The sequence below is a fragment of the Ascidiella aspersa genome, chromosome 2 (genome assembly GCF_963924565.1).
Source record: "Ascidiella aspersa chromosome 2, kaAscAspe10.2, whole genome shotgun sequence".
In the NCBI taxonomy this organism is placed as follows: Eukaryota; Metazoa; Chordata; class Ascidiacea; order Phlebobranchia; family Ascidiidae; genus Ascidiella; species Ascidiella aspersa.
The window spans coordinates 33,847,691-33,862,969 of NC_139448.1; the positions used below are offsets into that span (position 1 = coordinate 33,847,691).

Genomic DNA, 15,279 nt, shown 5'->3' on the forward strand with positions numbered 1-15,279 from the left:
GAATCTGTAAAATCAAGTTGTGACGTCATCTTGGAGTAAACCGCTTTTGTTTACAGGTTTGGGTTTGGTTAAGGTTCATGTTTTTTCAAATTTTCGGTTCAGTTCCGGCTCGGCTCTTTAAAATCTTACAAAAAACGGTTCAGGTTCGGTTACGGTTCGGAAAAAATTGAGTCAAAACCGGTTCATAAAGTTCCGGTTCGGTTCCGGTTCGACTCCCAATGTTTTGACAAAAAGTATCGCCATTCGATTTGATACCAAATGACGTCATAACTGTGCAAGCAAAATACTTAAAATTTTAACGTTTAAGGATAATTTTTCTCAGGTTATTTAATCAAACTTTTCTGTAGTTTTAGGAAATTTAAATACCAACAGCTGTTAATCTACTTTTTTTAAAGAATGCACATTTTAGGGTAATCAGAGCAGGAATGGGTGACAAATCATAGCTGAAATAACTATATTAATTTAGTATCGCTTAGGCACCGATACCACCCTAAAAGTATCGGACAATTACCAATACTATCACTTGTCATCGGGTATCGGCTCCGATCCGATATTATTGGACAACTATATTGGCCTACAATATAAATAAAAAAACAGTTCAATTGAACTTGTAATTAATTCCAATTACCAGAGGATCTGTTTTTTGATTACTGTTATTACTATGCCTGGTGGCAACAGTTTATATATTAATATACAATAACATTACTTTTTGTAGGGCCAAAGATGTACGATTATATCTTGTGCATCCTCCTCGGCTTCGACCGGTTTTGATTTCTATGTTGACCCTCCCTCCTACCACATAGCAACCGTTGCCACGGCCAGTCGACAATGGAGGTTGACCAGCTATTTTCTTTCTCATGGCGCCGAAGACGATTTCACTTTGATACGCATATCATGGCACAAGGATTCTGGTAAGTAACCCTTCCTTGCGAACAGCGCTCAATCTATTCATTTGGATAACAATTTATTCGTTAAAATTTGCCTAATATTTTAGATGAGCTAAAACTGCTATACGTGTTCAGTTAAAAGTTTATTGCCTGTGTATTTTTTCATAGTTTACTGCCGTGCACTGCGTTAAAGGAAAACGCAAAAACAGTACACAGTTAAAACGTATAAAGGTCCAACAATAAATGCAGGGATTTATACCGTAATGCGTTACGTCTGCTTTCATGCATGCATCAAAGTTTATTACCTTGGTTCTGTATATCGGTAGTTTGTTAAAGTTTACTGCCATGTACTGTATAAAAAGGAAAAAAAGTGTAAAAATTCAACTAAATTATCAACATGATCAGGTAACATTTTAAGTTCAAAACCTGCTCCCATTTCACAACTGGCTTGAAACGACGGGAAATTGGGAGCATTACTTTACAAATTATTATACAAGCGCAAAAGCAAAAGGTAGAATACAGGGTAATGAGCCATTTTGTGCTTTTTTGTCATCTCCTTATGCGATATGTATATCTGCTTCTAAGGGTTTGACTATATTTTATACAACCTTTTTTGGAAAAACTGAGTTACCAAATGGGTGTCAGCAGGTTTTCAGAGAGACTTTATAATCGGTTAGTCCATTTAAATAATTTCGTTTATCACAGACCTCCACTTCGCCTACTTTTAAAGTTTATTTTTTGTAAAACTAATTGCAATAAAATAACTTTTTTTGAAATACATATGTTACAAATTTATAACATTTTTTCATTTTAACCAGCTGAAAAATTCCTAATTTCCTTAACTGTGTTAAAAGGACTCAGTCTGTTCGCGAATGGTCGGGCAATGTACAGGACAACACTTACAACGAAGAGAGTTTGGCCAGGCTTGCACGAAATCGACCCTCATCAGTCGCTTACCATCGGGAGAAGGAACGATTATTCGGCAGGGTTTGGCTCGTTCGATTTCGGCGAGATGCACTACTGGGAGTCGCGGGTCGAAGGAAGCCCTTTCCTTACCTTAGGTATGGTGAAAGTACGGTGCAAAATGTTAAAACTTTGAGTTCAAACCAAACAAACATGGACAAATTTAGTCGAAAACGCCAATTTCAAGTAAACTAGTGGAACAGACCCGATGCTAAAGTAGTGAAGTATGTACTAGTATACGACAATTTATTAATAACACAAAGGCTTACTCAATTGGATTCATATTTTAGTTCGAATGAATATCGAACGATGTTATTAAAGCAGAAACACCATCAGTGTAAGCATCATGGACAAAACTCATGATATGAGCTCCTAGCACAAGGTAGTAACACTAACTGCACTGAGGACAACTACAATGTCAAGGCACCATGTGATTTGACCGTTTGACCGCAGATTATAGAATGCTTAAACAATTGAGGAAGTTCTAAAATAACTAACATCAAAATGCGAAAGGTTAACACAAAGCATTAAAATCGTGTGTAATTTTTTTTAATTTTTTGGTAAAAATCTTTCTATTTTTTACTTTAATGTTGCTCTTAATTAAGGGCAACCTTCTAGAGCAGTGGTTTTCAACCTGGGGGTCGCGACCCCCGGTGGGTCGTTTGCCTTTTCTTTGGGGGTCGCGAAGACGACGATTAAATACCAATCACTATTACGAGAATGTCAATTAATCGCAATAAAAAATATCTGGAGATATTAGTGAATGTTGTTAACAGTAAATGTTTAAACATCAGCAGCCGGGAAGAAAGTTCGAGACTAATAACCGTGTAGGCTTACTATTGAGTTCCCGGTATCAATCATAGGTAGCCTACTGCAGTGCTTTTCAACCTTTTCTGGAACAGTACACACTTTTACGTTTACTAAAGAACTTGTACACACACACCAGCTCTTGCAATTGGTCCAACAACTAGGTGAAAACCCTAACCTGAAATCCAAGTTGCAATTACTTATATTGCGCTATGTTTATTCTTAAATTCAATAAAAACAGAAATCAGAAGCTAAACAAGTGTTTACTGTACGGCAAAAAATTTAAAAAACTGTTATCCATTGTCGCAACAACGGCGTTGTGACAATAAGCATTTCATCACAAAAAATATTTGGCTATGATGTCACAAGTAGAGCCAGATCTCAGGTTTGCTCTGGCAACAACAGCGCCACGCGAGCACGCATAGACAAACCTGTCGCCAAGATGCAACACTAGCCATCTCACTTATGCTGCCTTGTGCATGAATTTAATAAATGAGTATTTTTTTGAACAGAGTGTTACTATAATTTTTGTTATTTTTAATAATATTTTTTGTGCTATTGCGCATACACAAATGTATTATATATGCAGGAATCTTTTTTTTAGAGGAGGTCATTTGTTACATTGGGTTGTTAAAATGGGTCGCGGTATGAAAAAGGTTGAAAACCACTATTCTAGAGTAATGAGGATGCAAATAAATCATGGACAATATGGTCATAAAAACCCTACAAAATTGAGCCAAGAGGCAATAACAAAAACAAATACATCTTAAAAGACGCAAAAAGTCATGGAATACTTACACTATAAAGCCACGAAGTACTTGCACAACAAAATCATAAAGAACTTACACCAATAAAGTCATGGAATGCTTATACATTATAGCCACGAAGTACTTACAAATTTGCAGAATTTAACACAATAAAATTGTAGTACACTCACACAACCAAATGACACCTTAACCAATTTTTTCCAACCTTAGGCTCTTGCATGGAGGGCTGGACTCAAATAGGCGAGAGCTGCTACAAGTACGACACGCCCAGCGGAAACAATTCTTACCCCGTTGCTGAGCAGGCCTGCTCGCGCCAGGGTGCGGGACTTCCCCAGATTAGGTCCTGGGCCGAGTTTCTGGCGGTGGCCAGCTTCACCGACCCGGACAACCAAAACTTTTGGCTCGATTTGGTTTACTCCAATGCACACGACGACTTTGTGTGGAGCTCGACGCAACAGTTCCTTAGCGAACAGGTGTGGACTGGATTATTGTTTGCGTTGAATAAACTTAAGTCTACTATGTATTTATCGCCCTAAATGAAGACAGAATTACAATGAAAAAAGAGTTTTACGTTTAAAGATTTTATTATCTACTTTTGAATAAAATTGCATTTATTTATTTTTTAATCTATATATATATTTTTTTTTTGAATTACATTTTACCTAGTTTTAAATAATTTGTAAATATTAATTATACAGTTGGTACAAGAAACTGTGTTGATTGTCGTTTTACTTTACCTGGTGTTCAATGCGTTGTTGTTGCATTTCCTGATTACTGCAGGAAGCAAAACGTAGGGATAAAGAGATTCTTTTCATTAAGATAAAGAGATTCTTTTCATTATATTTTGTATTGTATCAACGTGCGTATTTTTTTGTTTTTAATTTACTATCTATCCCAGGGATGTCCAACCTTTTCGCAGAATGGGCCGCATTGCCACTTTAAAATTTTCGATGGGCCGCAAAATCTCTCAAATTAAAGGGGTGACGTCATAAAACAACCTAACTTATAAAAACCCGTTCTTCGAGAGTGAACTTATGCGCAAATATGCGAAAATTTAAGTTTTCACATGTTTGGGCTGACACATTTCCTTAAAACGGTCCGGAAAAACACACATTCAGAAAAAACACACATCTTCATTAGCAATGATGGGTGCACAAAGTGTTCGATGGATGTTGAAATGACATAAGACTCGATTATAAAAACACAAGATTAGGCCTGCATCAAATACTGCGCGATCTTCACGTTTTGATGATAGTCGAAACAACCGCAGGTTGGACATCCCTGATCTATACTAAATACGAATCTCATTTGTTAGGTATTTTCCCCCTTGTACTACACACCAGCACCATCTACGAATACCCGCTTTGGCTTATTTCGCGGCTATGATTCAAACGGAGATTTCACGTACGGATTGTTACTTTCCTACGACGTCTCAAACAGCATGGTGATAACTGGAAGGCTTTGTCGAATGCCACTCGCTAAAGGTTTGTGTTCCATAAAATAGTTGTTGTAGGACTTGCTGTTAGATTGAGCAGACTATTTAAAGCAAAAGAAAACGAAAGTATCTCCGGGAATTCAATACATTTTTGTCTAAAACAGTCGTTGCCAACATGGGAGACCGGGATGCGAATATTTTTGAACCAATTGTGCGAAAATGTGCGCAAACTCTAACTCCAACTTCTCTATTTCTAACTTATCCTAATTCAATATGTGCGCACATTTTTAAAAATATTTTTGAAGGCATTTTGAAATGCGCGCACATTGCAAACAACGCCACGCCCCATGTTGCAACCTAGGGGTCACAAGGGGTTGTCTGGGAGGGGGAGGGGCTTTTTTTATTCAATAAAGAAAAAAATGTAATATGAAAACAGTATGAGATAATAGTTTAGCAGTAAAACGAGTAGGACGAACAAAAACGCCAACTTAACATTTGTGTTAAAGTTTTATTTCTTGCAGTGAACATTTGAACATTTTGCAAATTTGAATGTGATTTTAATCGACTGCTGTTTATTTATGATACACCAAAATCGGGAGTGACGTGAGGTTTCAAAAACTACAAAAAGGCTCGGGAATGAAAAAATTGAAAACCCTCTAAAAGGAATAAAAGCTAGCTAAAATTCCAAGATAATGTTTCCCTAGTCTAAGAAATAAACAAAAAAACATAATAAATGTTACTCTGAGCCAAATTATTATGTCACTGTGTTTTTCTGTGTCCTCTGCCGCTGTTGTTTCCCGTGTATTGATCAACTGACATAAAACATGGGAAAGGCATGTGATAACAGAAAACTAATGGATCCAATACTAAAGTCTTTATCAAGTGTACATGGATTTAATAATATCACGAAGGCTTACACAAGTGGGTTCGTATCTTAATTCGAATGAATACAAAACAATGTTGTTGAAACAGAAACAGCATTAGTGTAAGTTAAAAACATCATCACCATACACTTACTGTGGTTATTTTCGTAAACCAACTAACCAAACAAATATCTTCATTTCAGATCCGTTCATGTTGGGATGCGCCGAACCCACGAACGCCTTATTCACGGATCACACGGTTGGAGAATACTCCCTTCCAGACCACACAGAAGCCGCCATAGAGGCTTACGGCTCCTACAACCTTCCCCGCATCTGCACGAAGCTGTGTCAGCGCAAGTTCAAGTCCAAGGCGGCGGCGTTGGACGGATCTCAATGCATTTGCTTCGACAAGGTGACAAGCTTTCCAACTGTGAAAAACCTTATACAGTGCACTTCAGAACCCGGCTTTTCAGCATTGGAAGCCTACCCGTGGCGGTATAACAGCACCAGAAGGTTTAAAACCCAGTTTCAATGCGGTGTTGATGAGTTTGGCGGACGCTACAGCTGCGGAAATGGTCGCGGAGTCGCTTCAGTGTACGCCTTTTCCTTTCCATTACCGTCTGACTCATTCGCACCGCTTTCAACCTTCACCTTAGTAGCAAGCCAAATCCAAAATGTCGCCGCCTACGCTAGTGTAAAGTTCTCGCTAAGAGATCTGCGATGCTGCGCGGTTTTTATCAGCGATGCTTTGGGAGCCTCCGCCTGCAACTGCGGTCGCGAGCAAATCTGGTTTCAAATCTCATTCGGCGACGGCTCCGCTTACCATGACATGAAAACCGCCAACGAGATCGCAGCCCTAGAGCTCACTCACTTTTACGAGCTTCCCGGCGAGTACGAAGTGTTAGCCGAGGTGCGTAGTGCAATAGGGGCGCCGCCCTTTCTCGCAAGCCTGCCAGTCGAAGTGGTGGTCTCAGATGTGCCGCTTTCCTTGAGCTACATTCACCACGAAATCGGAATTCCTGGAGCGCTGATGGAGGTCAGTACTTGGGCGCTTTCCGGCACCAAATTCTCGTGCACTTGGAACTACGGCGATGGATCACCGGCCGAGACCCTTCAGCTTGAAGACGTGCCTATTCCTACCACGTTTCACAGGTACAAGGCCGACGGTTTCTATTCTGTGAGTGTGGAATGCTCGAACCGGGTTAGCTTGAAAAGCGCTGCGTTTTCCACCGTTGTGCAAACCCCGATAAGGCAACTGTACGCTCCTGAAGAGGCTGTGGCTATTTACGGAACCGATTACATTCACGAATGGAGCGTCCAGGCGGGATCCAGCGTACAGTGTACAATGCAGTTCGGGAACTTATCGCTCCCAGACAGTTCAAGCTCTACAAACGCCGCCTACCAGCCCAACACTTTGCGTTTCGACGCAGCGACCAACACAGGCTTTGCTCGAATCACTAGCCAAGTGTACGCGCCCAACTACCAAGGTCATGACTCGTGTCTAGCATCCGGGCTACCGACCACCTACCTGGCCGTGGTGACATGTCACAACTTCGTGACGCAACCGGTTCCGGTAGTCCTTACCTACGTCACTTTCGAGGCCGAGATTAGGGGTGTTCGGGTAGAGTTGGCGGGAAACGGAAGCAGCAATGTGCCGCTGTTCGGTGAGGTTTGTGTCCGAATGGAAATAACGCACGGGAGTAACGTGCATGTGGCTTGGAACTTCGGCGACGCGGAACATCCGGAAGATGACTTTGTGGAAACTTGCGGCGCCGATGAGTGCTACACAAGGTACAGTTTTTACGTGTTTTTTTATCTTTATTTTAAGCGAACTTCAATAGGCTTTTTGCCTAACGCCGCCCGATGTTACACACAACTTCGAGATATACTTCATTGAAAGAAAGACTGTGTCTCGTGAGCACCACTATTTTTTGAAAACGTTACAAGCTCTTTTTTGGTAACGTTGCCTAACGTAGGTATACAGAGGAACTCATGGCTCCTGTCAAACAATTCGTGAACGCCTAAAACACGACTGATATCATATGCATTCTTGTTCTCACACAACTTTAACAAATGGAGTGTTTTTTTTTTAATTTAAAAATTAAAATTCGAATATACTTGAAATATTCTAGCACCTACGCTTTTACGTTTTATCTTTGTATAATTTCTATAAAATGACTCGTGTATGCCAAAATCATGAATTTTTTTAAATATTTTTTCGTTGAAGTTAAGAAAAGGGACTAAAACACAGCAACTTACGAAGTGTAAAACAATCAGGAAGTTTTTACGAAAAGGTATAAAGGCAAGAAAAAACTTAAGTGTGAAGAAAATCAGAAAAAGAATCGAAAAGTTGTTCAACACCGAACTAGACAAAAACCACTAGCACGCATATTTCCACAGACATTTCAGCCTTTAAATAAAACATACAAATTACGTTTGGTATTGTCGATGATGCAATTCTTTGATCTGTAGCCAATTATCTACAGTGCCTCCAGCCATTTTTTCATGTTTTGACTTTATAAAATTTAACATCAGTTTGGAACATAACGGTTGGAGGTTGCAATAAGACGTAGTAAGAATATCAAAGCCCTACCTACTTCTGTATGAGCTTTAATAATAACTTACTAAGTTTTTACATCAGATGTTTAAAACATAGCGTCAGTTTTGGTAATGTCCCGTTGCACTATATAATGGGGCATCCTAGTCACAATTTATTTGTTTTCGCCTCAATTTAGTATTTACCCATTATTACACGTTATTAACAGCTCAATAAATGAATGGCTTGATCAAACATATTCATTCTTGCACAGATTTGCGTGCACCCAATATTCCGAAGCCGGACCTTACCAAATCTACGTTGAAGCTTCTAACGCCCTTGGAACGCTACGATCCTCAATTATCAGAGTGTTCATTGAGAACAAACTGGAATCAATTGAGATTGACATCTCGCCCTCCCCTGTACCTAGGGAAATATCCGAAGTTCTGCTCACCCACAAGCCCCCTTACCCTAGGGGAATCCTCGAAGTTGATTTCGGGGACGGGGGGAGTTTGGAGACCCACCAAATAGATTTTGGCATCGGCGGAGGCGAAATGACCCTAACACACCGGTATGTTTCAAGTAACATAAAGAAATTGGGAATAGGCCTACTTATTTCTTTAGTTTTATTGACGAAGGGATCACACATAGTTTGTTTTATGTTTAGCTTTAGTGACCACTAACAATTTTAAAAGATCGCCTTTTTAAACTATTTAAAATTATGTAGATTTACACATATGTAGTTGTTAGAACCATTCGAAGGATTTACTTTGAGATTTGAGAAATCGTTTTGGTCTCTTGAATACTTGTGATAACATCGGATGTATAAACTCTAGTTTATGCGGTATATTTTTACGCCTCTTACTAATTTCGTTGCATTGAATATGTTATTACAAACAATTTAGGCTTTCGTTTTAACTAATGCTATTTACATAAGTTGTTAAAACGTTAAACAAGAAAAAATGTCAACATTTTTTGAAAATCTGTCAAACTTTTTCGGAATTGCTGAAAAACCAAACACTGCCTTAAATCTGAAACAATTTTTTGTCAGGCCAGATATTTGTGCAGTGTGCAAAATATCTTAAATATGTACGTAAAAGTAATTGTATTTTAAAGGTTGCGATGTTCTGTGTTTTATGCAGGTATGACGCAATCGGATTTCACAACATTTCCCTTTGGTTGCGCAACAACGTTAGCTCCATCAACACTACAACAACAATACAGATTGGATATCATTTGGTTGGAGCCCAGTTTTACACTTCGACATCTAGGTGAATTTATATGCTTGGTTGTAGAACAGTCACCCTGCAGTTTAAAACATAACTTTTGGGTGGATTGGAGAAGTGTTTGTGAATTGTCTTTCTGAAAGGAATCTGTTTTTGTAAATCCAAAACTACGTAATCCTGTTGAAAAGCCATTACTGCGTAGTAGTGTCCTACTTAATAAAAGTTTGTTTTAGAAGCCAAACTTTTTTCCTGAAAACTGATTCCACTTACTATGACGTATGACAACAACCAAAATGGTGACAAAATAAGTTAACTTTATTGTGGTCAACATTCGGGTTTGTAATTACGTCGTTTAAGCTCATGGTTTATTTCCACAAAACCTAAAAAATGTTACGTATACGGTTTGAGATTTATTGATAATAATTATTACGTGCCATAAAACACTTGTCGCTTTTATTACAGTTTTCTTAAGTCAATAGTGGACCTCATGGTCTTACACGTCGTGGTGCCAAGGGGCTCCGAACCGAGATACAAAGTAGACTTCGGCGACGGGACAGCGCCAGCAGAGAGAAGCGAAAACGTCAACAGATCCAACCCAACATTGTCGGACTGGCAAGCTCTCTCACACTCCTACCAGCATCCTGGAACCTACCAGCCTACAGTACTGATCAGCAATGTATTCGGCACTGCCAGGCTTGCATTAAACGTTAATATAACGGTTCAAAACTCGCTAACTGACAGCGAATGCACCTTGGTAACTGATCCAGTTCCTATTATAGCCTTTCCACCCGGAACAGCTTTGCTTGAAGCTCATTTAGAGAGGAGTGACAACACTTCTGGTGTCAATGTTACCGAGGGCTGGGCCAACGATGTCTCGGTGGTCTGGCGTAACTTGGTCACCAAACAGACGCTAGATTATACCAAAGCCGCTTACGAAATAGGTAAGTTGGACAAACGATTTTAAAGTAAACTCCTGCCCGCTTAAACTGAACAACCACAAAATGTAATCAACTTAGCAGAAATGCCTTCTTTTAACAACTTTCGTTTTTTCATCTATTTCTAGGTCTGCATTTTAACGCAAATAATAATTGCTTTAAAATAATCCCACGTCAGTTTACCGGTTACCGAAGAAGAAATTTAAATCAAAACAATCACCGTTTATAAAACTCGAGTTGTCAATTCAACGTAAAACCAATGCCCACTAAAAACACGTTTAGCTAGAGATCGACCGATATCAATTTTTTGGACCGATACCCGATATTTTACAATGTTACCCAATACCGATACCGATTTTTTATATAACTGGGAAATGTTTAAAACTTGAATTAATTGGCAATAAAACCTACATAACATTTTAGTTTATGTATTTTATTAAGTATAAAACTATTATTTTGCAAATGAACTTGGCGTGATGCAAAAACTTAAATGTTTTTCATCAAAAATGGGTAAGTTGTTTGTTGTACAGAAAAACTAAATCATATTTTCTTACCAAAATATCGGCCAAAGTATCGGCCTTCATTTACCGATATATTGGTAGAAGCCAAATATCGGCCGATATCATCGGTAAACCGATATATCGATCAGTCTCTAGTTTTAACGCCATAGCACTTTTGCATGTTGTGCATATTTTTGTTGCGCAGACCTATTTCCAAAGTTGATCACCTTCGGCGATCACGAAATCGGAGAAGTCAAAATCGAGGCGAAGCTCTCAAACCTGGTGAGCACCCACAGCCTTCACTACTCATTCACCGTTATGCGAACAGTGTCTGACGTCATAGTAGAGGTGACGTCAGCAGCCGGTTACGCAAACTCAACTTTCCCCAATTCGTCGGTGGAGTCGATTAGCGGTGCATCTGTAACGATCTCGGTTGCAACTGGGGGCGGTTCGAAGGTCAACTATTCTGTCGATTTCGGCGACGAGCATTATGACGTCATTACGTGCCCCTTGTTTTCGAGCGCGGGTTACGTTGCCGAGTTCACCCACTCTTACAGGCAAGTTATTTTTTTTTGTCAGTACTTTAACTCACTGTAAAATGTTGACAAAATTGCACTACGAGTGGGAGAGCAGAAAACGGCCAATCACTTTGAACACGTAATTTGAGTGCACTGAGTCTCTAGTTTTAAATGAATAGACTTGACTTAAGGCTGTCGGGGCAAGTTTTAGGCAAGTTTGTTTTTCTGTTGGTTATATCACAGAATACCTTGCTTCATCTAACCGAGGTGTTTACATTGTCGAATTTAGATTCAAATTGTATTTTAAACAACTTTCGTTATACAATGTGGGGAAAGTTTGTATTTTTTTGTGAGCTAAATTACTGTAAAAGGTTGACAAAGTTGTACTACAAGTGGTGTAGCATAAAACGGCGGTCTTCCAATGACTTATGTCAACTGATTTTAGTGCACTCGAGTCCCTGGTTTCAAATGAATAGACTTGACTTAATCTTTTCGTGCAAAATGATAACCGTCTTTTTTACCGTAAATGACTTATCATCACTTTGGGGGTATTTTCGTCAGCTATTATTAAATGTAAAAATCTTAACTTGCTGTTTGTTCCGTTGTTGTTACCTATTCTAGGAATGGAACTATTGTTTCATCGATTTTTTATGGTTATTTATTTTTTAAGACATTAACCTTGGATTTGACTTACGTCATTGCTCTAATGTTTGTAGCACGATCCACAAACAGTGACAACCAGAGGAATAAAAATTAGGAGAAAAACATTGAAATATATTAGTGCTTCGCCAAACTATTTCAAAGTTCCAGCCGCCATTCAAGTGTAATTAAACTTTTAATACATTTTTACTGTACAATGGTAACTACGCGAAAACATCAAAGTGATAATCTTCTTGAATAAATTCCTATTACATTTGTAAGGAGTGAGCTTTTATCAAAAATCAAGGTTCTATTTTACGGTATTTTAATTTTAGTATAGAATAAGATCATTTTGCTGCCTATATGATATTCAATACAGCATTCTGTTATTTTAAACAGGATAGTTTACCTATTTTTCAACCTCTATAGGTTTGCCGGTGTTTTCAGTATCATGGTGAACGTTTCAAACCCGATTTCCTACGAAGAGGCGTTTCTCCCAAACTGCGTCCGGGTGTTCGACGCCATATCAGGAGTAAAGCTCTCAAGCCAATACATTGATCTGGATACCAGCGAAGTCGACTTGTTTGCTGAAGGCGCCGAGCTGTACAACGTTTACTTCGGAAAGCTTGGCATTGCCAAGTGGGTTAAGTGCTATAAATTGTTTCGTTTTTTAACGATCTTTACATTAATATATCATGTAAAACATCTGAGGAGTAAACATGGTTTAAAAGAACTTAGCCGATGTGTACTAAAGACATTTAAACTATAAAAGTAAAAAAAAAACCTTATGGTTTATTAAAACATATTTAAAACACTAATATACATTGTTTTTATGAGATTGCGAATTTTTTATGTTGGTAAAATAAAAGATATATTTTATTTATTCTGAACACAAAAGAATATTGTTTGGTAAGAACTAGTTTTGTAATGTTTCAGGCCAATATCAAAAATTGAGTTCGAGAAACTTGTATAGTTTTATCCAAACTATGACTTACAGCGCAGTCGTACTTTATGTTTAAAATCAGGAAAGGTCTTGCATACGTCAAAAACTAACGTTGCCCTTGGCACGAAAACATAAATAACGACGCTATTTCGGCTAAAAGTAACATTTTTTTTAAAAAATGACAGCTATATTCCAAGACCAAACACTTGAACAAGCTTACTTTTCAGAAACAACGTAACGTACCTGCCTCTGAGGCGGGTCGTAGTTTTTCGAGTGTGTGCGGCGACAGGGACAAACGTCACCACGCTGTGGCGTTTCGAAAACGAAGGGGTCACCGTCAAGGTCGAAAGGTCAAACGAAGGCCACGTGTTGCCCACCGCGTTTGATGACCACTCGAATGTCCAGTGCAATATCTCACAGAAAGCGATCATCGGGTACGAATATTCATGTTGGTAAATGAACGTTTGTTAATGCTAAATTTCTGAAGTTGGAAATTGACGTGAAAGGGTTGTACAAATGTAAAATTTAGGCAAACAAGTGAATTTTGTAATACTTAATTTGATAATTTCTAGGGTTCGATGTGATAATGTTCTTTTAATTCATGTACATAACGTATTGGCGTTACACCCATTTGGTGCCACGTTTTCGTATAGCTTTTATAAAAATAGGTTTTATAAAAATTTGTTAGCCGTATTAGTATATTTTATAAACAAAGTGGTACCATACTTGGTTGTATGCTTTTTCAATTTTCGAAAACTGTGCTATGTAAAGTAAAACACAACCTTTAATGCATTTCTTTAATTTGCAGCGATAAAATGGAAATCAAATTCCTGCCTAAGATCGACGAAATACAGCTTCAGTACTTGGGCTCAGACTACGTCAGAGAGAATTGCGCGGCTGAAAGTTCCCTACTGGTCAAATTCGCTCGATCTGGTATAAAATCCTTGAACGTCCTGCTCAGTAACGGTGTCACATCTTCTCGAGAAACCCTCAAGGTTAAGATGCTTGCCGAAGTCCGCGGTATTACGTTTATCGACGTCGAGCCGCCCACTGCCAATAGGACGGCCAACATCAGTATTTTGGTGGAACAGGTGAGTTCTTTTAGGCTTGCGCTTGATTGCTAAGGTTGGTAGAACGGTGGTCGCGTGTTCCCAAGAGTGTGAGATCGACTCGCAGCGAAGCACCGATTGTTTTTCGAGTATTTCTGTGTTATCATGTGAACTATAATAAGAAATTTCCTAACAATGAATAACATTTTAATGCAGCGTAGTTCAGTTTATTACTAGTGTGGCCCCATGTTGTGTAATCTCAATCCTACTGTTTAGCCCTATTCTATTTCATTTGTTTTTAAAGTACAAAGTATTTTATTTATTATTCGAACCACGATTTACGAATTTATTATGACGGCCCAATATTTAATTGAATAAACCGTAGAAAATATTTCCCAGGCAATGTAATATACTTCTTTTGAACAGTAAAATATTGATGTCCTCGCAGGTGGTTATTGGTGTGTGCGAATTTATGAAAAGCTATTCAGACCCAGAAAAGCCCCTTCAACTTTGTATATAATGAAGTGAAACATAGGTTGATTGAAGATTGCTATTTTTAAAATGTATTTCTGGTTGTTTCTCGACTCGCTCCTATCTGAGCCTGTGTAGCTTATAGTTGGTAGAGCGACGGTCCCGGTATGACGACAGGTCGCGAGTTTAAAGAAGTGGAACATATGCTAATAGAAGACTGCCAATTTTAAAATGACTTAAATATTTATTTTTAACACGACACGTTACTTTACTTTCGCGTTTTGTTTTGTACGGTATTTTTACAGTTATTTGAGGCAAACTTGAATTGTCAAATATAAATGTTGGACATATATTGTATCATGAAATCCCGAACTTGAAAGTACTTAGTTAACATTACATATACAGAAGCGGATTCGCTTTCAAGTTTCCACTGTTTATTTTCAGATCGGGTCGGACTCCTGCTTCCAGATCCAGCCGGGCGACCACCGCTCGCATATCGCATTCGGTATGACGTCACAATGCGCTTACGACCCGCGAATCAGCAGTGACCTTGACTTTCACCTCTTGACCGATGACCCCTCGCTGTACACGGGCGACCAATTTTCGCGCTTTACGTTTACCGGGGATTTGTCAAACGGAAGCGCCACCCTAAACTTCACCTACTATTACACCTACATTGAATCAGGCCTGCGCAAGGTATGTCGTAGTTTCGTTTTTTTAAGTTTATATTATTCTTTTGT

General features: G+C 38.8%; 1 protein-coding gene across 1 annotated transcript in view; it reads left to right on the top strand.

The window, feature by feature from the left end:
- Positions 1 to 15,279, top strand: part of LOC146165421 (uncharacterized) — a 91,993-nt gene that overhangs the window by 36,561 nt on the left and 40,153 nt on the right. Inside the window, exons 41-53 of the mRNA XM_083380922.1 lie at positions 716 to 911; positions 1,742 to 1,948; positions 3,635 to 3,897; positions 4,740 to 4,908; positions 5,926 to 7,513; positions 8,533 to 8,829; positions 9,401 to 9,529; positions 9,947 to 10,425; positions 11,125 to 11,476; positions 12,506 to 12,715; positions 13,247 to 13,453; positions 13,828 to 14,110; positions 14,984 to 15,235. Of these exons, the coding sequence (XP_083237048.1) occupies positions 716 to 911; positions 1,742 to 1,948; positions 3,635 to 3,897; positions 4,740 to 4,908; positions 5,926 to 7,513; positions 8,533 to 8,829; positions 9,401 to 9,529; positions 9,947 to 10,425; positions 11,125 to 11,476; positions 12,506 to 12,715; positions 13,247 to 13,453; positions 13,828 to 14,110; positions 14,984 to 15,235 (4,632 nt within the window). The remainder of the gene's footprint in view (positions 1 to 715; positions 912 to 1,741; positions 1,949 to 3,634; positions 3,898 to 4,739; positions 4,909 to 5,925; positions 7,514 to 8,532; positions 8,830 to 9,400; positions 9,530 to 9,946; positions 10,426 to 11,124; positions 11,477 to 12,505; positions 12,716 to 13,246; positions 13,454 to 13,827; positions 14,111 to 14,983; positions 15,236 to 15,279) is intronic.